This window comes from Anas platyrhynchos, chromosome 13 (assembly GCF_047663525.1).
Source record: "Anas platyrhynchos isolate ZD024472 breed Pekin duck chromosome 13, IASCAAS_PekinDuck_T2T, whole genome shotgun sequence".
NCBI lineage: Eukaryota > Metazoa > Chordata > Aves > Anseriformes > Anatidae > Anas > Anas platyrhynchos.
Window position 1 is genome coordinate 12,647,139 of NC_092599.1, and position 26,455 is coordinate 12,673,593.

The 26,455-nt window shown below is 36.1% G+C and overlaps 1 protein-coding gene across 3 annotated transcripts in view; it reads left to right on the top strand.

Moving 5' to 3' along the window:
- DENND6A (DENN domain containing 6A) overlaps positions 1–26,455 on the top strand; it is a 33,417-nt gene extending 6,962 nt beyond the window's left edge. For 2 of the 3 annotated variants that reach the window (XM_027467413.3, XM_072044624.1), the window contains exons 4-22: positions 3,643–3,681; positions 3,775–3,817; positions 7,371–7,483; positions 8,445–8,525; positions 8,890–8,995; positions 10,046–10,125; positions 11,568–11,630; positions 12,300–12,355; positions 12,685–12,807; positions 12,983–13,078; positions 16,060–16,154; positions 17,993–18,058; positions 18,161–18,225; positions 18,761–18,850; positions 21,673–21,726; positions 21,819–21,928; positions 22,416–22,518; positions 23,989–24,063; positions 24,589–26,455. In XM_027467413.3, the coding sequence (XP_027323214.1) occupies positions 3,643–3,681; positions 3,775–3,817; positions 7,371–7,483; positions 8,445–8,525; positions 8,890–8,995; positions 10,046–10,125; positions 11,568–11,630; positions 12,300–12,355; positions 12,685–12,807; positions 12,983–13,078; positions 16,060–16,154; positions 17,993–18,058; positions 18,161–18,225; positions 18,761–18,850; positions 21,673–21,726; positions 21,819–21,928; positions 22,416–22,518; positions 23,989–24,063; positions 24,589–24,720 (1,590 nt within the window). In that variant the 3' untranslated portion in view covers positions 24,721–26,455. Of the gene's footprint in view, positions 1–175; positions 389–3,642; positions 3,682–3,774; positions 3,818–7,370; positions 7,484–8,444; positions 8,526–8,889; positions 8,996–10,045; positions 10,126–11,567; positions 11,631–12,299; positions 12,356–12,684; positions 12,808–12,982; positions 13,079–16,059; positions 16,155–17,992; positions 18,059–18,160; positions 18,226–18,760; positions 18,851–21,672; positions 21,727–21,818; positions 21,929–22,415; positions 22,519–23,988; positions 24,064–24,588 lie in introns of those variants that run through there. The other variant, XM_027467412.3, reaches the window with a different exon arrangement.

Sequence of the window (26,455 nt, forward strand, 5' to 3'; positions counted from 1 at the left end):
CCCAATTTCCCCTGCAGCCCAGCTCCCGGAGGGTGCAGAAGAACCTACGGCTCCCCCCCCGCGGTCACGATGGTTGTGCCCGGCGGCGCCGCCCGCCCCCTCCCCCGCGGCCCCCGCGCGGCCTCTCCCACTCACGGCGCGGGGGGGGGGGGGAAGCCGGCAGGGGTGGTGCCGCCGGCCCTGTCACGTGACGCGCGGCGGCGCCATGGCGCTGCGGGAGCCGGGCCCGGGCAGCGGCGGCGCCCGGGATGGGGGCGGCGGGGCCGGTGCCGAGGGCGGGCGGGACGCGGAGCCGTGCCTGGCGCTGCTGCCCTGGGACCGCTTCTCGGCCTGGCTGCACTGCGTGTGCGTCGTGGGCTTCGACCTGGAGCTGGGCCAGGCGGTGGAGGTGGGTGAGGCGGCGGTGTGGGCACCGTTAGGTGTGGGCAGCGCGGCCCCGTTTCCCCCTCTCCGGGCTGCCCCGCTCTGGGCAGGGCTCTCCCTGCGCCCCGCAGGCATCGGGAAGTCCTCTGGGGGCACCGGGAGCTTCCTCAGGGGCCGGCGTTACGCGGCGGGGGGTGTGAGGGAAGCGGGGTGGGCAACATGGCACAGCGAGCCCCGAGGGTGCCCTGGGGGAGCCCAAAATAACCGTTTGAAGTACGTTCCTTGCACTATTAAATGAACATCGAGCTGTGAGCTACTGATGCTGCCCCACACTGCAGCTTTTAGCTTCCCGCTGCCCGTTGCCGCCTTGCACAGACATCTCTGGAGCAGCATATTTAACTGCATTGGGACAGATGAGCTTTTCCCTTGCTTTTTCCAACCTTAATGGTAATATGACTGGGATGGAAAACAAGCTAAAAGAGTACTTTCATTTGGATCAGTTTCACATCCTGTTCCACCGTGTTCATCATATGATTGTGCAGCAAACGGTTGGTGTGGAAGGAAGAGTGTCCTTTCTCTAGTTCTTTGGGTTGTTGTTAAAGTGCTGTTAGTATAAGCTTACGGCAGACTGGCTTAAAGTTCAACAAAGGTAGCTATTACAACATTTAAAATATGTAATTGATGTGCATTGTTGGCTGCAAGAGAAATACAAATAATAAACAGGCACACTGGTGTTATTGTCTGAGTTATTTTCATCTAACATTATAGAGTGCTGCTAACAACCAAGACAGGTATTTCTTTATAACCTGTGACTTAAGCAGATAATGTTTGTGGTGGATGAGGGAAGCAGAGTATCTCTTGTCATGTCAGCAAACAACTCAAAACTGTTACCAGTCCCATTAATTTTAGTTGAAAGCACACACAAAATGAAACTCAAAATGTATACAGGAATAAGACCTGAGCTGTTTCAGTTGTATTGCTGCAGGACAAATAATTAGGTTAGTTTCCATTGTAATCCTTAACAATTAGGTTACTTAACACTGCAGACAATTAAGATGTGGAAATGCAGTGTAAACACTTGCATTGTTTCAAACCCACAAGATGTGTTATTTCTTTTTTGGAAACTCCCTAGACAGAAGCAGTTCCGTGCCTAAATCTGCAATTCTAGGAGAAAATTCTGATGACTGTGCTTGGGGGGAGTAGGAGGAAAGTGATTTCTAAGTAGGTGTAATATTACATTTCCTCCAATTATCACGCTTTGCAAGTTACTTTTTTTGAAGGAACTTTTTAAGTTTCACTTATAAGAACATGCACTTAAAAATATAATACAGTTGGAGTTTGTGATGCTGCGTCTGCTGTAACACTGGAATCCATTTTTCAGAAAATGAGTCTTTTAGTCTTATTATTTTCTTTCTTGCCCAGCAAGTTAATTTATTAATTCAGGCAGGAAAGAAAAATGTGTGTAAAGGACACGTAGATTATAAAGGGAAATGTTTGGAAGCAAGGGATGGCTGGTCTCCCATAATTCTGCTTCTTTGTGTCCACTTTGCGCTCTCTTTCTGTCACTGCATGTGTTCTTTTGATAGGAAGCTTCAACACCTTCTCGCATAGCAGTAGCTCACATGAATGGTGTTCATGTTCTTTTCTATTTGGACTTCTTTAGTAAGGTCATTCAAAATATTGGGAAAAGTTTTAAAACTTCACCTGTGCTGTGCTTGCATTCATTATCACAGCATCATTCTGATGTGGCCGTGCAGGTCAGAAAGGCTGAGGAGATGTGACAGAATGGAGGTCAAAGTTGCAACTGTTTTTAATATTTCATTCATTTCATTAATTTCACTTCAACATTTCATAACTTCTGGGAAGACAGTGGTTAGTGAGCAAAAGGAATATGAATTCAAGTCAGGTGTGTAGTCCTAGTTACCTGACTAGATGCAGATCACTTCAGCATTGTTCAGTTGCTGAGTTCTGATCAAGTGTACTACTTCTGCTAAGTTCCTTACATCATCACCTTAGTACAAAAGAATGTAAAGAGGTTAAGAAACACGAAGATAGGAAGTGCAATTTAGTACATGCTGTATGCGGTGTTCCACCTATGTGAAACATAGGTGGAACAAGCTACGTGTATACTAAAAGCTACATGTAGCTTTTAGTTATAATGTGTTGTATGTCTGGAAGTCACTGGATAGGAGACTGAGGAAAAAATAAATGAAGTGGGGATTTAATGGCAAGTCTGCTTATATGGAGACCTGCCAATGGATGTATCTGTTGCTTTCTATAGAGTAAGATGACATATTATCAGCAGATACATTTACTTAACATTTTGTAGAAAACAAGATGAAATGAGATAACTGAATATGGTCATCTTGTGTTAATGGTGTAGTAGTATGAAAGGACTCTACACTGTGTTACTGTTCTTGCATTGAACCTCTGTTCTTACAGAGGTTCTCATCTGTAGAAGCCATGAAACATTATTTTTGAATTTATGTTGGATTTTGTTTTGCTTACAGGCTAGCCACCCATTTTAGTAGTTTTTGTTTTTTCAGTACCTTTTAGTTGAAGTTCAAGCATCTCATTATTTTTTTCCTTTATGTTCTGCTCTTACTTACTTGCATAATCATGAATTTTGTACATCCAGTTCCTTTTTTTTGTAAATGACATTTCCATGTCTTACATTGTTTTGCACTGTTTTTGATTAATTCATTGTAAACAATACAAAATGTATATATTTTTCGTTCTGTTAGTTCAAGTGATTTTTTGAGTTTATTAATTGAGCTTTCGCAGTTGTCAGCTCTCATTAGGGCACCAGTGTTCATCCTTCACCAGTTAGTATTAATCTATATTGATCCTGCAATTGAATTTTGATTATTCCTACCTAACTAACCCTAGTGCAACAGGTTTTAGACAACAAAATGTTACTGACTTTCTTTGGAATAATTTGCTGCCTCTTCTAGGTACAAGTTAAATATCAAGGCTAGCTCTTCCTTAAGACCAGTTGTGTCAAAACGTCAAGTACTATGAATTTTTGAGTGTACCCATATGGTCTCCAACTGTCACCCAGAACACCATGTAAAGATGTTTATCTGTACTCTCCAAGATCATTAGCCTAAAAGCATTTGAGAAATAAGAACAGACACATAGTGTTACTAACTTAACACTGAAAATAGCCAAAGCTTGCAAGTATTTTAGGGTTGTATTGTAAAAATATTTGGGAAACTTCTTGCTTATATCCAGTTTATTTTCAAATAAAATTACTCTTTTTTTTTTTTTTTTCTGTAGGTAATATATCCTCCACATTCAAAACTCACAGATAAAGAGGTAAGTCTTGGTTGCTGTGTAAGTATATCATCTGTTTTTAGTTTAGTAATTTCAGGAAATATAACTGCTCTCTTCCTTTTTCTTACTCCTTAGAAAACCAGTATTTGCTATTTGTCTTTTCCAGATTCCAACTCAGGTAAGTGCTTCTCTTACTCTGTATTCATCTGTTGCTACATTAAAAAAGAATTTAACAGTAAATATCTGTGGTTTTAGATTAAATTCTTCATGTGCAAATCTTAACATCACAGTCTAATACAACGTGATATAACTGTCTGTATTGCAGTAAGGTCTGAGAACTCTTTATTTAGTGTAAGTGAAATACTGGGAATGTGAGCATGTTAACAGCTTCCAGGTGACATGTATGCAGAGGTTTTAAAGTTCTTTGCCAGTAAAGAATGAATATTTAATATCTCCTTTAAACAAAGTAAAAATTCTGTTGTTGAAGAGAATAGTGTAGGCACAGAGTTCAGAAACTCACGGAAGGGATTTGGGACCCTCTTCTCATAAAGGAGTAAATGTATGTTTTCTAAATTCTTAACAGTGAAATGGACTTTTAAATTCAAGAGAGAGAACAGTCCTGAAGGAAAAACTTGCGTTATCTTAAATTTTCTTCTCTGTTCTTTGCTTTTGTTGCTGTGTGGTCCTGCTTGCTGAATTCTTCATTCATCTAAACTTTTCCTGTTCTGCTGCCAAAGAGGAATTAGAGGCATGTGGCTGATGACTTAGACCACCTGCAGAAAGAGATGGCAAAAGTACAGACGCTTCTTTTCACATTCTTTTCTTTACAAAAATCAAAGCTTGTAGTAGCAGATTTGTCCCGATACTGTTCTTACTCTCTGGTTGTTCTGCAGCATAACTCTGATATCAAGTGATGCAGATCTATGCTTTTAATACATATGAGAGAGCTTTGGCGTACATCATTTTAAAAAAAAAAAAAGTCTTAGCTATTTTTCCTCTGTCTTAATGTCATTAAACTTAAGATATTTTCACTGTTCTTGATATCCTATGTATAAATAGAGGAAAAGTGTCTTTCTATTATTGAAAGAGAAAATGAGTTAATTGTCTTCTTACTCTCATTGTTAATGGTTATAAATTTGTCCAACCTTTGAAAGGTGTTAAAGGTACAAAATAATGCATTAGGAACAAAGGCTGATTTTTTTTTTCCAAGTAAGTGCTAGCGAAATTATGTTAGGCAGAATAGGTGTATGTAAAGAGGGTTTCCTTTCAGCAGGAAAAAAAAAAAACACCTTTCTTCTCTTTATGATGTGACTATCTGCAGGTTCTTGATTGTTCTGGATTTTTGGTAGGCTGAAGTTTCAAACGGTATAGAGGGGTTACCTGCATAAAACCTGCGTTTAAAAATTAGCTGGAAGTATGTGCTATCCTTTCTGATTTATTTTTGATTGTAGGATGTAACATAATTAGCTTTGTGTAATACAGCAGTAGAGGAAGTTACTAGCTTGTAGGTAAATTTGAGGTCAGTCTTTCCTAGGTTTTCATGGCTTAAAATGGCATAAAGGGCCTGGGAGGGGTTGTTTGGTTTGGGCATTTATTTGTGTGGAGAACTTGACAGATCACTTCATCTTTTTGCTTTTGTATCTATGAATAGAAGTCATCCTAAGACTCTTAGTGACCATGAATTTAGGAAAAAAAAAAAAAAGATTTAATCAGGTGCTAGGTCATAACACTTGTGTTGTTATGTGATTCTGTTATTTTTAAAACAGTATATTTGATTCTTCTGCATGGGTAGTAAAGAAAAGAACAGTCATTTACCATTCTTTTTGAATTCTATGTACATAAAGAACTTCTTAAATATCATTCACAATATGATGAATTCTCCAGGATGTTAATGATAAAGGGTAATTTACTTTTATGTCCTCTGTGGTAGTTTTTTTATAATAGCTGGTTTTGCTCATAATGAAGGGAACTAACTGAAAACATGGAGTAACTTCGTAGTGCTTTGTTATTGGCATATACAGTATTTTTATTGTGATGATTAGGTCCATGTTTTAAGCACTTGTTTCAGCTACCTGTTTGAATTGGCTGGCATCTGGAGTACAGTGTTGTGGTGTTTTTGGCTTTGTCTTGGTGCATTGTGGTTTCCCTCTGCAGCTTCAAGGGATTCTGAGCCTCAAGCCTGGATGCTCTGACCGTGCCATTATTAATCCATGCTGCCAGTTGCACAAGCACATGAATTTGGCTGAGGATTTGGGCTACCTGTGGTTGCTGTAGCAGTAAGCATGTGGCTGATGGAGAAATAAAAAAAAAAAATAATAAAAATGAAATTGAGCTTGTTAGTCTGAAGAAGAGTTAGCTGGAGCGTGGAGCTTTGCCGCACTGTTCAGTCAGTTAGCACTGGTTAGTATAAGGACAGCAGTTAAGAATCCAGATTATCAGTGGTCACTTCCTGATTTTTCTTTTCCTGTAGAGCTTGACAAATGTTGTCTAACAGCTGTAAGAGCAAAACTCTAATGAAGAAGTTACACTTGCTTCCCCGTGCTGAATGTCCTTTACCATCTGGAAACGTACTGCAATAACAATAGCTATAGGTTCAGCAATAGATCTTTTTTATAGTCACTTACATGAAGGTTTCCGTTGTTAGAGTAAAAATAGTCTGCTTACCACGGCTTGGCAATGCTTGAGAGGTTGTTTTTCAATTTATTGTTTTCATGTTAATAACACTGCATTCCAAAGGGGCAATTTTTCTAACAGGTTTGCCGCAATGCGCAATGTGCTTGCGTGTTCTTAAGATTCTAGCCAAACAGCAGTCTGCTCAGCTTATCTAGCTTCTACTTGAACATCAGGTATTTTTTTTGGAGTGTCCTCTGTTTCAACAGCAAACAACGTTTTTAATGGCAAGAACATAGTCACGAGGGCATCAGTGCTACAAGTTCTGATACTATAGTTCTTACGTTCCACCTGGAGATGTCTTTCTTTGATGTCTGGTACGAAGTTGGCCAAAATTTATTTTCAGACTGCAAATAGTCAACATACTTAATTAGATTTTCCTTTCAGAAATTTATTTCAATAGAAATAAAGGGAAACTTTACTCTTTTTGGGTTATTATGGGACAGTCTGTTTTTGTCCTTTCCTGGAATTCTGATGTGACTTTGTGTTAGTAGCAAATATTTGTGTTTAAATATATGTATTATTCTGAACACACTGTCAAAACATAAATATATCTGAATTTCATTCAGTTTTGTTCAGTTCATTTTGCAACCCTCAAAGTTATTAATAGGAGTCCTGGGCTTGCTCTTACAGTGCAACTCTATTAACTTGGCCCAGCTTGGTATCAAAAAAAGGCTAAATACTGTCATTGAACAGAGAAAAGAAATTTGGTCAAGATAAGAAGTGTACAGCCAGACCAATAAAATAGGTAATAACAGTAGGAGGACAGCTGTTAGTGGAGCTCTTCAGGGACATTACGGTCTTAAGTCTTTACAGCTAATAAACACACTGTAAGGTAGAATGACTTTACTTTCTCTTGTTGAAGAAAAGCTATTTATTGCTGCCACAGGTGCCAAAACATTCACCCCAAATTTATATATTTATAAATACATGTAAATGGGCATATTAGCAGTACAAAATAATTGAACCAGAACTATTTTACCTCTTTCTGTGGACAAGTCCTAATATTTAAGCAAATTCAAAATACTGTCATTTGTTGTTTATTTCTTCCCCCTATGTAGGTTGTCTTGGGGACACGCAGTTTTGTTTTAGATTTCGACGGTCTCCTGGAAGGAAAGTTTCATTGTGTTGTTTTCTGGACCAATTGGATAGAGATCTACCAGTTTACTTAAAGGTTGGAAATTAAAAATAATAGTAATAATGTTAATTTCTTCTGGATAATGTTAATTAATAGGTTTTAACACTTAGATTAATGCTTGAAAAACAAAAACTGAACTAGATGTCCTGAAAGATAAAGCTGAGCAGATGTTTTTTTTTTTAGTATGTCATTATCATAATAATAATAATAATAATGGATTTTGGACTGCAAAAAGTCAAACTGATGACCAGAGCTATTTTGTTACTGACTGGAAACGTAGATATCAGATTGCAGGAACCCTTACCTTATAGGGAATCTGAAGTACTTTATAATGTTAACAAACAAGACAAAAACAAACAAGCAAAACCCCACAAAGTTGAGAGGTCTCTCTCTATTTCCCCCCTTCATGTTCTTGAAGATGGAGGAGTTATCTAAAAGAGGTAGTGACCAAACAGTCATTCTTGGTATTTTAACTATGCTAGTGGGAGTTTGACTCTCAGATTCAAATTGAATCTGTTTATGCGGCAAATAGTTGAATTCCTGCATGTATGAAGCTGATGTTTTACTGTTGAAATGTGAGAGCATGCTTCCTTAATATTCCAAGCATATTTTATAACACTTATATGTTAAAAGACAAGTATTTATCTTCTCAAGTTGGGATTTCTTCAATTTTTTTAACTGCTAAATTCTTTTTAGTGCATCTTTGTGAAATTTGAGTGTTGATTCCTTAGGGAATTAATTCTGTTTTTGCTTTCGTGGTATTCAAGAGAATGTAGATATGAAAATAGTGAAGCCAGAAAGCACAACTCCATTTCCACACACTGGTGCTTTCTCTTTTAAATAATTGAAAATATTTTAATGCAGAGTACTCTTCTTGTATCTAATCAACTTAGGAGCTTGTAGGTAAATAAACTTCTAAAATACATATAGAATCCTTCCAAAAGACAGACCAGACATTATCAGGTTGATATATTTAATTATTTTGGTTCTTTTGCAGAAAGATCCAGCATATTACTATGGCTATGTATATTTCAGACAAGTTCGAGACAAATCATTAAAAAGAGGCTATTTCCAGAAGGTAATTTCAATTATCCTAGGAAAATACAAATGTCAAAGTTAATTATTTTTCAGTGACCTTAGAGAAGCAGGAAGAATATCTTGCTCTCTTAACTAAATTCTTTGGTGATTTGTAGTAAACTGATTTAATTTTACGTCAGCTTTGTTATGTTCCAGCAGCACTGTTTGGAAGAAAACTATTTTATGTTAAAACAAAAAGTTGGGAAATTTGGGGAGTTCTTTCTCAATGGCCTGTGGTAAAATGTGTGGTTAGCTTGTGTGTGTGGGAAAAGTCACACTTGGTATTCTCTGAGGATAATCAGTAGAACTGCAATACAAGTGATTAACTTGAAGTTGTATTTTTGTTTTGTAACTCTTTATTCCAGTCGCTGGTCCTCATCAGCAAGCTGCCATATGTCCATCTCTTTCGCACTGTGCTTAAGCAAATAGCACCAGAATATTTTGAAAAAAGTGAAGCTTTCCTGGAAGCAGGTAGTGCTACTATTATGTAGTTCTGGAAGCACTCCTATAATATCACATACCTGTTTTGGAAAAAATAAACTGTCACAGTTGAGTTTGTGCATTTGTGTTTTTGCAGGGTAGAGGGCTAAAACTTCAGCAAACTGGCTTGATTTCTGTGTAGATCATTGAACAGAACTAATCTGGTTTGGGATCCTTTGTGGGAGAGTTGATCCCCACTGAAAAATATTTAAGATTTTGTCATAAATTTCAGAACTAGCTGTTCAGTACAAGCAGCCGATGGCAACCTTTAATGTGTCCTCTTGACAAATCGAGTCCTTTCAGGCATTCTGACAACTTTTGTTAAGCAACTGTACAAATGTCATCTTGCATTGGCAGAGGGGGCTGTTTTAACAAAATACAAGAAGCACCAAGGCAGCACTGATAACAGGTGCATCAACCTGTCCCATACAAAATCTGAGTCTGTGTACTTGCACTGAGCAGTAATTTATAGAAACTGTTCTTGCTAAAAGAATTACTTGTATATAAGCAGACTTTTGACAGGTTGTATTATGAACAAAATAAGTTCTAAAACAAAATTACTACTAGAATTAGTAATGATACTTGCAATTGTTTACAACAAAATGCTGGAAAACTTTGTAGGCAAACTTAATATCTCTTAGGACTTTTTTTCCCCTTAATTACTTGTGTCTCTGTTCTACAGTAGCTGATTTGCTTAAATGTTTATGTAATGTTCAGTTTTTTAATAATGTACTTTCATGCTTTCTCATAATATTTCTTCAATGAATTACAAATTTGTTATAAAAATGGAAGACAAGATAATACTATTTTCTTGAAATGAAAAACTTTGTAGTTCTAATGGAATAGTATATTAAGAAAGTCAACAGTGCTGTAAAACTTTACCTTAGAGTATGGAGTGAAGAAAAGATAATACTGTGGGGTATTAGCACTAACTTAAAAATTCAGTGTGCACAAAGGTGACTACAATACCGTGAGTTAATGCATATCCATACTAGCTGTATGTGTATGTGTTATGCTTTATACTTTTTTTTTTTCTTTAAGTCTGTAGTGATGTTGATCGCTGGCCACCACCAATTCCAGGGGAGATACTACATTTGCCTATCATGGGCATTATAATGAAGGTAAATATTCCAGCACCTCTTTTCTCTGAGGGTGTTTTCCTCTCCATTTGCTGAGCATGTACTCACTGTATTCTGCCTTATTTTCAGTGTCTCATACTTTCATACTTCATCCAGAACAAGAATAGACTTATATTTCACTCTGAGTAAAAGCTGGGGAGGTCTTCATTAGGTTCCTTGATTGAGGGGGTCATTTTTTATTTTTTCTGGTGCGTAGGTTAACATTTGCTTTTTGTGGATATTAAAAAGAGATATTTCAAGACAACTATTAATTGCAGTCTCTATATTAACCTTCTGGAATACGCAGGAGGCTTTAATGCTAATTATATTTGTCAAATATTAAGTAACACTTGAAAATACTGGTAATTAAATTCCAGTCAACCAAATTAAATGTATTGATGGAAAACATTCTTGTTATTGAAGTTTTACAAACAAAAATCTGTTTTGGCCCATGCACCAGAAATTAATTTCTTGGCCTGTTGATAATTCTCAATGAAACTGAAATATGTCTGAATAAATCTATTAAAGAAGTTGGATCTAGTGCATGGAGAACTGTAGAACTGTAGGTGGCCAAGAATTGTGCCTCTGGGAGCCACAGTATCTTTATCTGAAATGCAATTAAATGGAGTTGATGGATCCAGAGGTTACAGGCAGAAGTACATTCTTAGCTGATAGTTTCAAGCTTATGGCCAGACACATTTGCCTTACCTGGGAGAGAAAGAAGTTTCTGAAGCTATTTTGTAGGCACAAATCTAATATTGAAGTCTTCTGGACTGCATGATAATGGAATGTCACATATGCATGTCTTGTTTGCATATTGGGTATTGTCCCCATATTGTGGTTTGTTTGTTTTTTACACTGCTAGGGCAGTGAGCTTAATAGTTGTGTATAAATTACATGTATTTGTGCACACCAGCTTTCAGTATTGATTGAATTTGTAATACTACCAGACTGACAGATGTGGACTGCGAGGACAGAAAATGATACTTATTATTCACTGTATTTGGGTTTTGTGCTATACCCACAAAGAAGTCTGATGTTTTGGCAGTTTGTGTTTTCCCCCCCCCCCTTCTAGCAGTAATCTGTATCACCTTAAAACCCCATAACCTTGTTTTAGATTGTTCTCTTGAGCATTTGAATGCTTCTGGTTGGTTTGAATTTATTGTAAGAATTTATTGTAAGTATAATTTTCATATTCTAATATTCAAATTGTAATATAGTGCTACATAGCATTGCGTATCAATTCCTGTAATTGATTGAAATTCCTGTAATAATTGTCTGTAGTCTTAAGCTACGTATTCATTGTTATGTGAATATTCTGGAGAGTAAGTTAAGCACAGTACTGTATTACGTTCTCTTTAAACGTTGCAATTTATCTGTAAGTGATTATTTTAGGTCAATGCCAGATTTGATTCAAGGAGAAATTATTTGTCTTTCTTTCTTAGCTGCGGATTCCAACATATCGTGACAAGCCTGGAACAACCCAAATAGTACAGAACATGCACCAGGTAGAGATTAGATACAGCTGTTGTGTATGACCATAAGACAAAGCTAAATAGTTGCCTTCATTCTTTCTCTTTAAACTTGTTCATAAAAGAGTGATAGCAAATCCTTACATATTTTGATAATAATGAAATCCAGTCTTTGAAATTTTGAATAAAAGAGTCTAGTGTTGGATTCTTCATATAAAAGTATTTTAATCCTGTTACCCTGGGCACGTCAGGAGATGACATGAGTTGTCCTGCTGCTGGAAAAGGACGGTTGGCTAACAAAGTTACTTAACTTAAGCATCCTTTTAAAGAGTGAAACTATACAAAACTATTCTTTGGAGGACAAAAATCACATCAAAAATCTTGTCCCATAGAAGCTGGTTATAAAATAAATCTGTCCTTGCCTTCATATGCAGCACAGCTCTTGTTTGAAACAGCTTTAGCGTTTTTTATAATTTTCAGTCTGACAGTCGCATAAGGGGGTGGGTGGTTGAGTGTGTGTATGCTAGGAAAATCTTGCTTTTATCATAAAAAAAAAAAAAAGTTACTTGGGGAGACAATGCACTACAACCTCAGTAGTACAGTAGCGGTACATAAGGTATATAGCATCTACTATATATAAACCCTTAAGGCAAAGTGTTTTAATACCTGTGATGACTAAAAAGCTAGTATTGTGATGTCTTTTAGGCAAATGCTCAGATCTCTATGGCCTTACCCACTGTTCATGAAGTAGACCTTTTCAGGTAGGAATTTGGACTGATTTGTTCCTAACTGTGAATTTCCCACAAGTCGAAGTTTGAGGGTTCCATAACACGTAGTTAACAGGTCACAAGCTATTGTTTACCAGTATTATTTTTAATACTCTTTTTCCATAAAACTGTCTAAAAAAGAATTCAGACAACATGAAATTGCAATAAATAAGCAAGTTCATTAAATTTTCCCTTTTACAATAATATTTTATATTTTTCAAATGACTCAAATTCTCCTAGAAACCTTTTTATACAGTTAATAACCAGATACGCATTCCTTCTGGTTATGTTAAATGTATTAAAATCTCTCAATCTGTTTTTAGGTGTTTCTGTCCAGTATTCTTTCACATCCAGATGCTTTGGGAACTAGTACTGCTAGGAGAACCACTTGTAGTGATGGCACCATCACCATCAGAATCTTCAGAAACCGTGTTGGCACTTGTGAGGTAAATGCAATGGAGCTGCCAAACTGATGAATAAGTGGGCCATTGTTGCTTGCAGCTGATTGCAATTGGAGTTATCTGAATATAACAAAGCCTTACAAATTTTAGATTAGCTTTTTCTTTCATTAAATTTTGTATTGTATACATACAACAAACTTCTACTCTTTCTACCTTGCAGTTGTATTTCACCATTAAAGTACTGCAGTGATTTCAGGCCGTACTTTACCATACATGACAGTGAATTCAAAGAATATACAACTCGCACACAAGCCCCGTAAGTAAACCAAACTTTGTTGTGAAGGTGTTGCTTAAAGTCACTTGTAACCATAAACCTGTGTTAAGATACTACTCAACTATTCTGATTTTAAGATTTATCTTATGGAATACAATAATGAGACATCTTAAATTGTCACTGCAGTTAGGATAAAGAAGTTACTCAACAATGCCATAATTTGAGTTTCATAGGACTCTTTTGCACAGCTTAAATAGAAGTGGAAGTCTGAAAGCAAGATTAAGTTCGGCTTTTCAGTAACACTTTGCCTATGCAATATCAGCTCTGGAATAGCTCCTTTGGAAATTGTTTTATACTAATTTTAAGCAATAATTGAACACACATCTAGAATTCAACATCTGTACGTCTGTTTTGCAAAGTTAATTCATTTGGTGTCCTAGGTGAGACTGTCCTTTCAAAAGCATCTCTTCACTAAATTTGCTAGAAAAACATTGCAAATACTTCAGAAGTTAAGATCCTTTTCTAAGAGCATGAGTCTCAAATCCTGTACAAAACAGTTTTTTAAAACTGCTCTAGGGACGTCTGCTTCTTTTTAAAAAAAGATTAATATATTCTGCTTTTATTTTAAGAGCATACACCTACGGTATTTCTTATGCTATTTAAATGCAGCTTGATTTGGTAAATGGAGTATGTGTGTTAGATTCACTTACATTTTCTAAACAATTTTTTCTAGTTCCTCAACAGGCAGTGGCAGTTGTGTTGGGTTTTTAATTTGTTTGTTTTTTACTGTGTTTTTCCTCTCAAAAAAGTATTGCCAGTGGAAAAACATCTAAACATAGGCATTGTGCTTCCAGTTGTATTCCAGGGGCGTGGTTATACAGTATGTAATTTAATTTCTAAAAATAATTTCAAGAAGAATTTAACTAAACTTTAGTCACCCACGTTTTACTCATCTGTAGCAAAATATAAAGGTTGTTCAGTACCTTAGAATTTCTCTGGCTTTCTTACAGAAAAATGGCAAGGCTAGAAATAGGTGTTTAAAGCAGTGGCTCTAAGAAGGGGAAGAATGCAGATGATGCAGATTCTGTGTATTTTTATTCTCTTTAGGGAGAGGGGAGCAAGGAGTGTTTTTTTTCCTCTTTGTTTTGACTTATGCTTTTTCAAATGTTACTTTAGTGATACAAAATCAGAATTGGTTCTATTAAGTATGCTTCTAAAAGAGACCAAGTAGCTTACCACAAAATCTTGCTATTGTGTTACACGTAGCAATAAAACAACATTCCTCATGATTTTCTACCAATTTACCTTAACCCAGAGAAACTTCTCTGTGTGAAGGAAAGCCTTACTTTAAACCTTGCTGTTTTCCTCCAGCTAGTAAAAGAATGTCAGTTTGTGTACATTGGTCCAAATCAACTATGTGTGAAAGCTGCTTTTTAGTTCCCACACAACAGGCATGAAATAATTGTTATGTTAAGTTAGGCTAGGCTAGACTTACCCATCCCTAGGGTTGTGATCGTTTGAGACTATTTACTGTTTATGTTGATTTTCTCATGATGATAAGAATAAGATATAAGTCATTGCAAATTGATCTTTTTTAGAGTGCAATGGAAGAATGTGTTGAAACATTTTTATGGACACTTTATATTGTTTTGGAAGAGAAAATGTAAATCTATGATAACAGGGAAAAATCATGAGCAATATCTGCAAATCCCACTGAATTTAAATCAACGACAAACATGACTTTATCAGGATTATAGAAACACCAAAAATAACGAAACTGAATTCACAAGAGTGTGTGTAAATATGTAATCAGTATGTAAATGAAATGTTTCCAGGTGAACATGCTTGAAGAGCAGTAGGACTGGGAAGAAGTGATTTACTGGTGAAACTTGAGTCATTGAAAAGCAAGCAAAGACTTCAGAGATACTGATGTGATTACGCACTGCTCATTCTATGGTGTAATGAGGCTGGGAGATAAAAGTTGTTATTTCCATAGCTTAGGCATTATACCAAGCTACAAAGCTGTGTTCAGATTTTTGTCCTCTCTTCATGCCTGAGTTTAAAAAAATATATATTGTTATAATTAGTAAGTGGAGGCAGGAATGTAAGTCAAAAATAGTTGTAGATTAGCATAAAAATTTATACCCACTTGTCATCATGTTAAAAACATGAGATTCTTGAAACCAATCTGAAGAAGTAATGATAAGCTATTTTTAGTATAGCAGTTCCAGTGAGGTTTGCAGTTGTACTCTGTCCTTAGCTAACGTTTGGCTATAAAACAGATGGCAGCCACTATATAGAAAAATATAGGACTAACATGATGTAATCATGATATAAGTCTCAAATTCTGCAGCCCTGCACTTACTGCCTCTTCTTCTGCTTGTATGCATCCTCAAAGCCAGTTTCTATACACAGAGTAGAAAGGAAAATCTGGCGGTTTAACAGTTTTGTACCCAAGTTTACAACGTTCATGTACGTAATAACCTAATAATTGCTTTTTAACAAAGGACTCTGAAGCATTGGAAAGGAAGTAGAACAGCAAGTGTCTTTTTCTTTAATCTTGTCCTCTGAGCGGTAGCTCAGCTGAGAAGTTTTGAACAAACAGCAGTTGCATTGGACATCAATGTTCAAGTACTGAGAGTCTGTCATAATGAAACTTTGAAACATAGCAATTAGCTTTTCAAATATAGGGTTAAATTTCTGCTCATTTAAAGCAAACAAAGCCTGCAATAATGTTAGATAATCCTGTTCTCATCATTGTAAGTGGGCAGGAAATAGCTAAGAGCGTCAAGTGGAAGGTATGGCACTTTTATTCTCTGCTGCTGTTCAGACTTTGAGACATCTGTCCAGCTGTTTTCTGAAACTTAGAATCTTTAAACATGTTGTCTTACCTGCAGCTTAAAATTTAACTCTTAAATACAAAACCAGAATAATTTCAAGTTAAGAATTATAGTTGACCTCTTGTATTGATTAAGACATGTGCTCTTGCTGTCATATTTTAAACATTGCCATTGTTTTTCTAGACCATCTGTCATTCTAGGGGTGACGAATCCTTTTTTTGCTAAAACACTCCAGCACTGGCCCCACATTATTCGGATTGGAGATATTAAACTTCCAGGTAAAGTATAAACATCCTCTACAATCCTGTGTGACAAGATCTAACTGTGTACTTATTTATAAACAAACATGTAATTTAGTTTAGTTTAATTAATTTAGTTTACTACTAACCAAATACCTGTCAAAAAAACAAACAAACCACCAACTAACCAAATACCTGTCAAAAAATAAAAATCTGTCAAGTGAAATTAGGCTCTCCAGTGCTGTATGTCTTGTATTGCCCAATCTAGTATATTTAATGCAAAAGGTGGCAATATTCGTCAGTAATAATGTTTTCTCTAAACTTTCACACAATCCTGGTTCTGTATTCTACCAAAAAGGTATTAATGGAGAAACATCGATACTGATACTAATTTTAGGATTAGCAGAATATAATAGATCAGTTACAGCAAGTGCATGGAAAGTAAGATCCTTTAAAAAAGCTAAGTTAATAACGTAATTCTAATCTTCTAGCATTTCAGTAATTGTTATTTGTTCAAGGTGGACAACTTCCTTAATTTTAATGTAATATTTGATAACATATGTATGGCTGGTCTGTAATAAAATCCTGCAGTGCTGCATTTATGATAGGAAATTCCTGATTGTAGTTGTTTGCTGTGACAGGTTCTCTGTTCTGAAAGTAGGACTGTGTAAATATCCAATTAGGGTAATATACCATAACATTTGTAAAAACAAGTTACCTTGCATTTCTGCATGTACCAAAGTAATTAAAGATTACTGTGTTCAATGTAATCATGGAAGATTTTTTTATAATCAGATTTTATAATTTTTTATAGTCATGGAAGTTTTTGCTTTGCTTCAAAATACTACCCCGTCCGTGCTTCAGAATACTTGTTTCGTAAGGAGGAGGATGGAACTGTGTAGCTAAGATCTGAAAAATAGATTCTTCCTTAGACTATCGATCTGAAAGGCCATGTACTAGGTTGCTTTCAAATTGGATATACAATTTCAAGTGTGAAGTTTTAAAGTTCCAGAGGAACTGTGTAAAATGCTTAGTTGGGAAGTTCTGGAGATGTATTTGTCTGACCTGCCGTTAGAATTTTGAACTTCATTTATTTTCGTACAAAGAGAGGGCTTGTGATTTATTTTTATTTTTTCCTTTTCTCCCCACTCTGCAGTTTCAGTAATAATTTATACTATTATACAACGAGATATAAGAGGAAAATTCTACCAAGGCTGCAAGATTGTTAACAGGATTTAGGGTCTTAGGGCTGGACAAGAATATATTTGACTAGAAGCAAAACAAAACAAACAAAGAAAAAACATTTACTTTGAAACAGTGACTTAAATGGATTTTGTTATAACACATAGTCTGTGACTACTATTTAGTTTCATATATATCTAATGACTTTGATTTTGGCTAAGGTAGTAATGATTTGTTCCTGAAAGTGTTTACCCTAAGAAGGAAGATGGAATAAAGTTTGAAGTGAATGAAATAAACATTCATTGCTCAACAGTCAATATTTTCTTTGGCTACTTTGGTTCAGAAGGTTGTCATTGTTTGTGTTTTTTTAATTTTTTAGTTTTTATTTCAACAGAGAACCTTTATATAAATTAAAAGCCTGTGTGATGGTGTTAATGTTCTTACTAGATGTTTCTGTATATTTACTTGGATGCTTGTTAATGTTTCTGATACCTCTTAGAATAGGTAACATCTTAGATAATATTGTAAATATTACAAATACTTGATAATTTATTAAAATTTTATAACATCATTGTAAATTATTATATTATTATAAATATTATAAATTTTCAAAAAATCGTTGCAACATATAGCATACTAATACCTAGCAACAGGAATGGAGATTTCTAGTAAGGTGGCTTTGAATGTTTTGGCAGGTGATGTTCCAAAGCAGGTGAAAGTGAAAAAACTGAAGAACCTAAAAACTTTGGACTCCAAACCCGGTAATCAAGTTGCTTCAGAGTTAAATTACCAGTATTTTTAGTTTAAAACAAACAAACAAACCATTTTTCCTTTGGCTATATGCTACTGCTTTTTTTCTTTAGGTGTTTATACCTCTTATAAGCCATACTTGAACAAAGATGAAGAAATTGTTAAACAGTTACAAAAGGTAATACTGTAAGTCTCTTCATGGAAACACTATTGTATGCTGTCTTACAACGTTCTCATTTAGGGTTGAGCTCTGTCTACATAGCTAAAATGAAACAGCATTCTGATTCCTTTGCCCTGATTCATAAGTGAATAGATACTTTGAAATTCTCACTGTAGAAGAAAGGCCTTCTTATATATGTTTCTATAACAACATGAATGGTAAAATTCACAAAGCTAGCTTAATGTTTTAGATAATTGACATGAGCGCTCAGTTTATCTATTTTGTTTTTTCCAACTTCTGCCATCCTCCTGGTGTCTCTTTAGTCTAGAAATTTCATCCATGACATGTTCAAGAATCAGAGCTTACTAACTAAAAAATTAGCTATTGAAGGCTTGAATGTGCAGAAAGAACTCGATCCTGTTGCTTTCCTTTCATGGCTCAGGAGAAGGGGGTGCAATGTGTAAGCTTATGGCAAATGAGTACAGCAATAGTAGAACAAATACTCTGTAAGCCCTACTTACATATCAGAATTACTCTGATTTCTTTTTTTAAGGGTGTGCAACAGAAACGTCCTACAGAAGCACAGAGTGTGATTCTTCGGAGGTACTTTCTGGAATTGACAGAAAGTTTCATTATTCCACTAGTAAGTTGTATTGCATATACAAAAAAGTCTAACAAGGAAGGTTTTTTTGGTGACAGTGTACCCCAGGGGTGAATACTGGGTCCAGTACTGTTCAATATCTTCATTAATGACTTAGATGATGGGGCAGCTTTTACCCTCAGCAAGTTTGCAGGTAACACAACTCTGGGAAGAGTGGCTGATACTCTGGAGGGACGTACTGCCACTCAGGGTCCTCAGCAGGATGGAGAAATGAGCTGACAGGAACCTCATGCAGTTCAGCAAAGACAAATGCAAAGTCCTGTACCTGGAGAGGAATAACCCTATGCAGCATTCCCTATGGGGCCTGGCCAGCTGGGAGGCAGATCTACAGAAAAGGTTAAGGGGGTGCTGGTGAACACGGGGTGAACCCTAAGTCAGCAGTGTGCCCTTGTAGCAAAGAGAAACAGTGGTATCCTGGGCTGCAAGAGGAGGGCTGTTCTCAGCAGATCCAAGGGGGTGAACCTTCCCTTTTAGTCAGCACTGGTGGAGCCACACCTACAGTATCGTATCTGGGCTCCTCAATACAAGAGTCCTGTGGAACTTCTGGAGAGAGTCCAGCAAAGGGCCAGCAAGGTGATTGACTGAGGAACTGGGGCACACCAGGAAAGGCTAAGACAGTTGGGGCTGTTTAGCATAGTAGCATAGGGAAGTGAAGACTCAACCATTCTGTGATTCTATGAATAATATTTGAGCTGCAGAAATTTAACATTAGGCTATGTCTTGACTTTTCTGAAATATGGTAGTGTTACATTTATTAATGTGGTAATTAGCATAAAAACGATGCGGGAGCTTAATGTCAGAGAAGGAAATGTTTATATTCCTAGACAGCAGGTTCAGATTTCAAAAAATGAATGCTTCATTGTGTAATTGATTGCATAAACAATACACAGTACATCACAAGCAAGCATGTGAAAATGCTAAGTATAACTGCATATATTTTAACATGGGTTAAGAAGGAAGTTTGTTTAATCCTTCCTCGACACTTGTAATTGACACCCCCACCCCTTTTCTGTTTGAACTTTTTTTTGTTGGAGGTTTTTATTTTTGTGTGTGTGTGCATTTAAATATAGGGGTGTTTCTCCTGAACTTGAGAAACGGCAGTTCTGAAAAAGTAGAGTTGGAAAGTACTTGGTGATGAGAAGAGCTCTAAAATTGTTGATTCTTGTAGTAATTTGTTATGATAGCTGAGGGGTAATCTCTCTACTAATGCATGACAGATCAGCCAGCTCAACCTGTAAAGGAATGATTCTCACAAGACTTTGCTTTATCAAGTTCTATTTTTTCTGGTTTTGGGTGCAATAAAACCAATTCCTAGCAAACTCTGCATGTTCAAGTGAATCTACAAGATGCTGTTAAAATTTTACAAAACAGAGACTGACTTACATTGAAGGTTAAAATAGGCCTACTTTTCATCTAATAGGGTGTCATACAAATTACTTTTTTCAGTGAATCAGAATAATTTATTTTACAGTATCCCACTCTTCAGCAAGTGGCAGATGCCTGCTGATAAACTCTCTAAACGTGTTACTTCACCTGTTGAAATCTCTAAGAGTAAGCTGAGGGGGCAAATTTTGCCCGATCTCTAGCCAGTAAGCAGGGTTTCTTGGAGTGCTAAATGTTCACCAGATTGATTTTAATTCCTGACTAAGATGAGAATTGGCTGAAAGAAACTTAAAAGTAGGAAAATTTATCTACTCTAATAGTAAAAACTTAACCTGCCCTGTAAATTGAAATCCAGTTCTAGTGGTTGCAGACTAGTGACAAACCTTTATGCTAACAGATGAATATTAAGGTTAAGTTGCTGAATCCATGCAGGCTGACAGCTTGGAGACTTTGACTAGCACTGAAACTGAGATTTGCACTAGTCATTGGGATGATGTAAATGTGTTCTAATGTGCTCTTACCTAGCAGTTGGAGTTAGGACGTTCACAGACAGTTCTGTGTGAGGTTGAGTCATTTCTCTGGGCAAGTGTTTAAAAACAGGAAAGTGGTACCTAAGGCATTGGATTGTACGTACTGATGATCCCTTTCTGAGCTCCCTAAACACTCAGTGAATGAGCTGAACTTTTCATCGTTTTAGAGCATGCCATGACTGGCATCCAATTTCTGTTTTCATAATGTTATCAAAGCTGATTGTGTTTATAGATCAAAAAAGTATGGCCATGTGCAACAGTTTGTATTGATGTGCTTGTGTGGGCTGGCAAGGTGGAGCTGCCCCCTGTAGTCAGAGCTTAAGCTTTGGATTGGCATTCCTAAGAAATGTCTCTACCGCTGATGTTTGAGATAACCAGCTGAAGTGCTGCCAGTGCCTTTGCCATGCATTGCTACTGCAGAGAGGCCCACAGCTGATACAGCATTTGGTAGGGTAGTTCTGTATTTCTTTGTGTAAGAGACTGTTAAAAAAAAAACCCTTCCAAATACTTGATACAACACGGGATTAGTGTTTGGCATTCACCCAGGATACGAAGGCACCTGTGAGCTACCAAAATAGGATGAGAAACTATTAACTAGTGGCTGGAGTTCAGGGTATATATATTTCACATATTTATTTGCTTGCTGTCCTGCTTTCCCTTTTCTTCCGGCCTTCTAGAACCTTGCTGATGTCAGGTTCTGTAGCTGAGAAATGAAAATGGGATTAGATAAGCTCCTTCTCATATTCTCATGTGGTAAATATGTATGACCCCACCCTGTACCATTACTTAGAAGAGAACGCTCTGTGGTCACAAGTGATAAGTAAATATACACGTGGACTGTGTATCTTAAATACTGGTTATGCAAGCAACCTTTTTTTTCCCTTTCCATAGGAACGTTATGTGGCAAGTCTAATGCCTTTGCAAAAATGTATATCACCATGGAAGGTAAGGAAATACCATCGACATGAGCTGGAGGTGGGTGATTGGAGAAGACAGTTACAGTATTCTAATGATTTTTTTTTTTTGTCTTTCTGTAGAGTCCACCGCAACTGAGGCATTTTAGCCAAGATGAATTCATGAAGACGCTAGAAAAAGCAGGACCACAGCTCACTTCGGGTTTAAAAGGAGATTGGATAGGACTTTACAGGTCATTTCTTTCATCAACATTAAACAAAAAAAAGTTGTTTTGTTTTGTTTTCCTGAGCATGCTTATTGTCAGTATTGGTTTGAGGAAGACTTTATAAATCTGACTTTTGGAAAATATACTTTAATAGAAATTGTCCCTGTAAACAAGTATTATCTGTTGGGAGGTTAGAACTGGACTTTTCCCCGAACTTCATACCTAATTCCAATCAAACACAAAAATAAAAATAAGGATATTTAAAATTCAGCCTTGCTTTTTTTTTTGTCTAACGTTTATTGTCTCTGACACCTTTTATTTATGTTGATTTCTCAATATTTTTTTGGATTAATTGAAGCTACTGTTACACCACGTTTTTGTGAAATTAAACAGAGAAAGGGCCCTGATCCTTATTCAACATCAAACATAACTACTTTACAGTTGATGACATAGAAAACTGTTATCAGGATTGTAATTAAAATACAAATTTTATTTTGTTTCTGTGTTTTAACAGGCATTTTTTGAAATCACCGAACTTTGATGGCTGGTTTAGGAGCCGGCAGAAAGAAATGACACAGAAGTTGGAGGCCCTTCATTTAGAAGCACTCTGTAATGAGGTTAGAAAAATGAGTTCTCATGATTGTATTTATCAACTTGTAATAATAAAAAAATATCTCAAGTCAGTTTTACTTTTGCTGTTTGCATTGGTTGAACATAAAGTTGATAACTTTGTCAAGTACATGTAACAAAACATGAATTTGTTAACCAAGTACAGGCTAGAACTAACATAACAAAAGAAAACAGTATGATAGGCAGCTTCCTTTTTTTAAATGACTGTCATCATTTATAAAACAAATCTTTAATCTTTTTCTTCTTTTTATATATTTTGAATTTCACATTTTTCCTCAAAAATGTGTTTTTTTTCCTCTTACTTGGCAATGTTATTTCATTCAGCTTCTTTTCCCTCTGTTTCATTTGACATAACACACTTTGAGCTACTATTTAACTTTGAAGGTATAAACTAAGTGAATACCATAGAAAGTTGACAACTGATTATTTACTGATGGGAAATAAGCCTACAACTAATCAATAATAATTAGAAACTGAGATGTGAAATCTGTTATTGGTATGTAACAATCATATGTTGTAAGATCCATTCTTTACATAAGCAGGTGAGATAGCTATCAGCCAGTTGTTCTGACACAAATTATGCTGAAATAAAGGCATCACAAAAAGAGAAGAGATTGTACAGCTAAATGGGGAACAGGAAAAGCAAAAAGTACATCACAGCTTTAAAATTAAATAGATATAGATAGATCCACTAGTTAATTTAAAATAAGCTATTGATTTTTATCCCTGGATTTGTCAATTTCTAAACAGTACTTTATAGGAATCCAAACCGATTGTTCAAGTAGAGCAACCTAATAGTTTGCAGGGCAATAGCTAGGCCAGTTAGCTCACCTAGAATATATCCAAGTATATTTCATAATAATTTATTACAAAGAGAGGGATTTATGTCACAAATTCATTACAATTTCTGCTCCTTGTTAGCTTTTGCTTTTGATCTAATAGTTAAAATCTTTCTGTACATGAGAAAATGTATTTAATAGGTGAATAGTAAAGGAAGAAGAGAACAGAATTGGCATAAGGAAATTCACTTAACTACATTTTGCTGGTTATCAGCTATGTGATAGATTTCCTTTAATGCCCTAGAAATAAGAAGTGCAGCTTGGCACTATTTTAATCTATAATCATGCTGACCAATCTTGCTTGGAAAATACTCACTGCCATTTTGCATTGTAGATGCTATTTTTGAAACTAAGCCTGTTTGGCATGATTTTTTTCCTATATTTGTTCATATTGTGGTTGTGCCTTTGTCTCCTTTTACGTTAAGTCCTGAGCGAACCTGCAAATAAAGCAGATTTTGCAGTTCAGAGACAGTATGTGAGTAAAACAAGTTAGGTGAATAGCATAAAAATAAGGAAAAGGAGAAGATCCACTATGAACAGTAGGCATAAATTAATTCCACTTTTGAAAATTATATATGTTGCCATAAATACTTCAATGTTTAATTTTTATTCTGTTAGAATTTGGTTTTCTGGAGTCAGAAGCATACTGAAGTAGAAGCGGTGGATCTTGTCTTAAAGTTAAAGAACAAACTGGTAAGTATGTGAATTAAACATGGCTGTAATTTGTCTTGATAAACCAGGTAGAAGCATTATATAGTTGTGTTCACAAGTACTTCAGCAAGAATACTCTTTAAAATCTAGGTGGCTAAAGGAATCAGTCATTCCAGTTACTATAAACAAACAGTTCAGCCATGACTGAAAGCGAGCCAGCTTCCCAACATTAGCCAGCTATGTTAGAAGCATTGCAGAGAGATCTAGTTGAAAACACTTGGAACTGATTGGGAGCAAGGCTGAATCCTTATCTGATTTCTGCTTCTGAGCAGAAAACCAAACTTTCTTGTCGTTTCTGGAAGTCCAGATCAGTGTTAGCTCATGCTGGTGTATGCATGTTGAGGAAACCTGTTGTGGCAGGTTTCTAACCAGAACAGCAGGTCCAAATCCCTATTCGGTTGACAAATGAGGAATTAATCTTCCAGATTTGCTAATATGTTATTTTGGTGTCTCTTGAGGTAAACTGGCATTTTTGGTAGAAGTAATTTCTTATTGTACATTTTGCAGTTGCAGGCTGACAGAGAACATCTTCCCGTGAAAACTGACACACTGAAAAAGCTGCAGGCACACATCCATGATATTATACTAGCACTTCCAGATGACTTGCAGGATATCTTGCTCAAAACTGGCACAACGTGATTTCTACTGGCCTTTTGTGTGTGTGTGTTTGTATGTGTGCAGAAAATGGAAGGTGAATGTAGTGTTGTGGAAGACAGTGGCTTACAAAGTTCAGGACACATATCTAAATAGTATGTTAACACTACAAACGGACTACACTAGTAGTATAGTCCACTGTAATATTTTCACCGTTTTTTCCCCACTTAAGTACCAATGCAATTAAATGAATTCCTGTGTCTAATAACGTTTCAAATAAGTGCTCTTAAAGAAAAATCTGTGGGCATCTGAAATTATACCACAGTATAGGACCACAGTGCAGTGCTGGCATTGCAGAACATTTTCTAATTGGTGCTGCTATACCCAATCCTGTTAACTCAGGGGTAAGCAATATTGATCCTGTACTGTCCTGTTGATGTAGTATCTGCCTTTTTTTTTTTTTTTTTAAATTGGATAATATGTGACTTGGTCAGTATGCATCATATTTGAGGTATTTTACTGGTAAACCATCAACAGTTTACAAAACTGTTTCAGGGACAGCTGAAATCATCAGACTGGTTCTTAACTTTCTTCCATTCACCTTCTTAACTCTTTCCAAAGACCATATTGATTTAGAGAATCATTAGAGAACAGAAGGCAGCTGACAGAAACTTCCTGAAGAGAAGCCTTTTCTATTCAATGTCAGTTAATTAGGGTGCTCTTATTCACATGCCTTAAATAAATATATACTAATTTGTGGCTTTAAACTGCTGACATTCAGGATTTAAAGTGGATCACCAGTGTAAATGTATTCATCACAGTAACAGTATTCATCACAGGAAGTAAGCAGTAGTGTTCTAAAACAGAATTTAAAATCAATGACTTCAGTAGAGTTAGCTGATACGCAATCTGTTTCGGTTGGAGATCATAGCTTCTGTTTGAAATTTTTATAAATATATTTTTTTAATTATTTTTGTTTTTACTTACACCAGTAGGGTCTTTGAGGAGCTAACAGGGTGGGAGGAGATGATGTTGGGTTCAGCTGACAAAAGCCTATGGAGAGGTCAAACTGTGGCAAGAAAAGATTGTAGTAGGAAATTGTTCTTGGTATATGCATATAGCAGATGAGCATAAAGAATAATTTCCTCTTGCATACTAAGCAACAAGAACATGATGTTTTTCTTGAACAAGGTTCTGTGGTAATTAAAACTCAGCTGCTCCACATGCAGTGTTGTACTTTGACCAATTTCAAGTAGAATAAACTTAATGCTATAGTGTACGCACAGCATAAACTTTTGTATAACAAGTGGATCACGGTTATCAAAAAAATCTGCTTTTAAGTGCTTGGATAGAACTTTTAAAAACATGACATTGTAATCCTGCTATAAGAAAATGCTTTTGTATGATAAATATTTCATACCATCTTTCTAAAAATGTCTTATTTAGATAGTGTCACAATTGTATTTTTATGAAGATGTGTATTTTAATACTGTTATGGTTTGTATACAATTACTCATGACCAAAAGTTTAATGTATCTATTATGTTACTTAAACTACTTCACTTTAGCATTACTTTCTAACTTGGAATTTCTTTTGCGCACCATGATGAATATGATTTCTAATCTAGAAATTAATAAGTGGCCATTCTTATACTAAATTTAACTTGGAGCACTGTGTAGCTTCTTGGACCCCTATAAGCTGGTAACAACTGATAAATATTATTACATGACTGCAAATATGTATTTTTGTAAAAGAAAATAAATGGGTTTGTTTTTTTGGA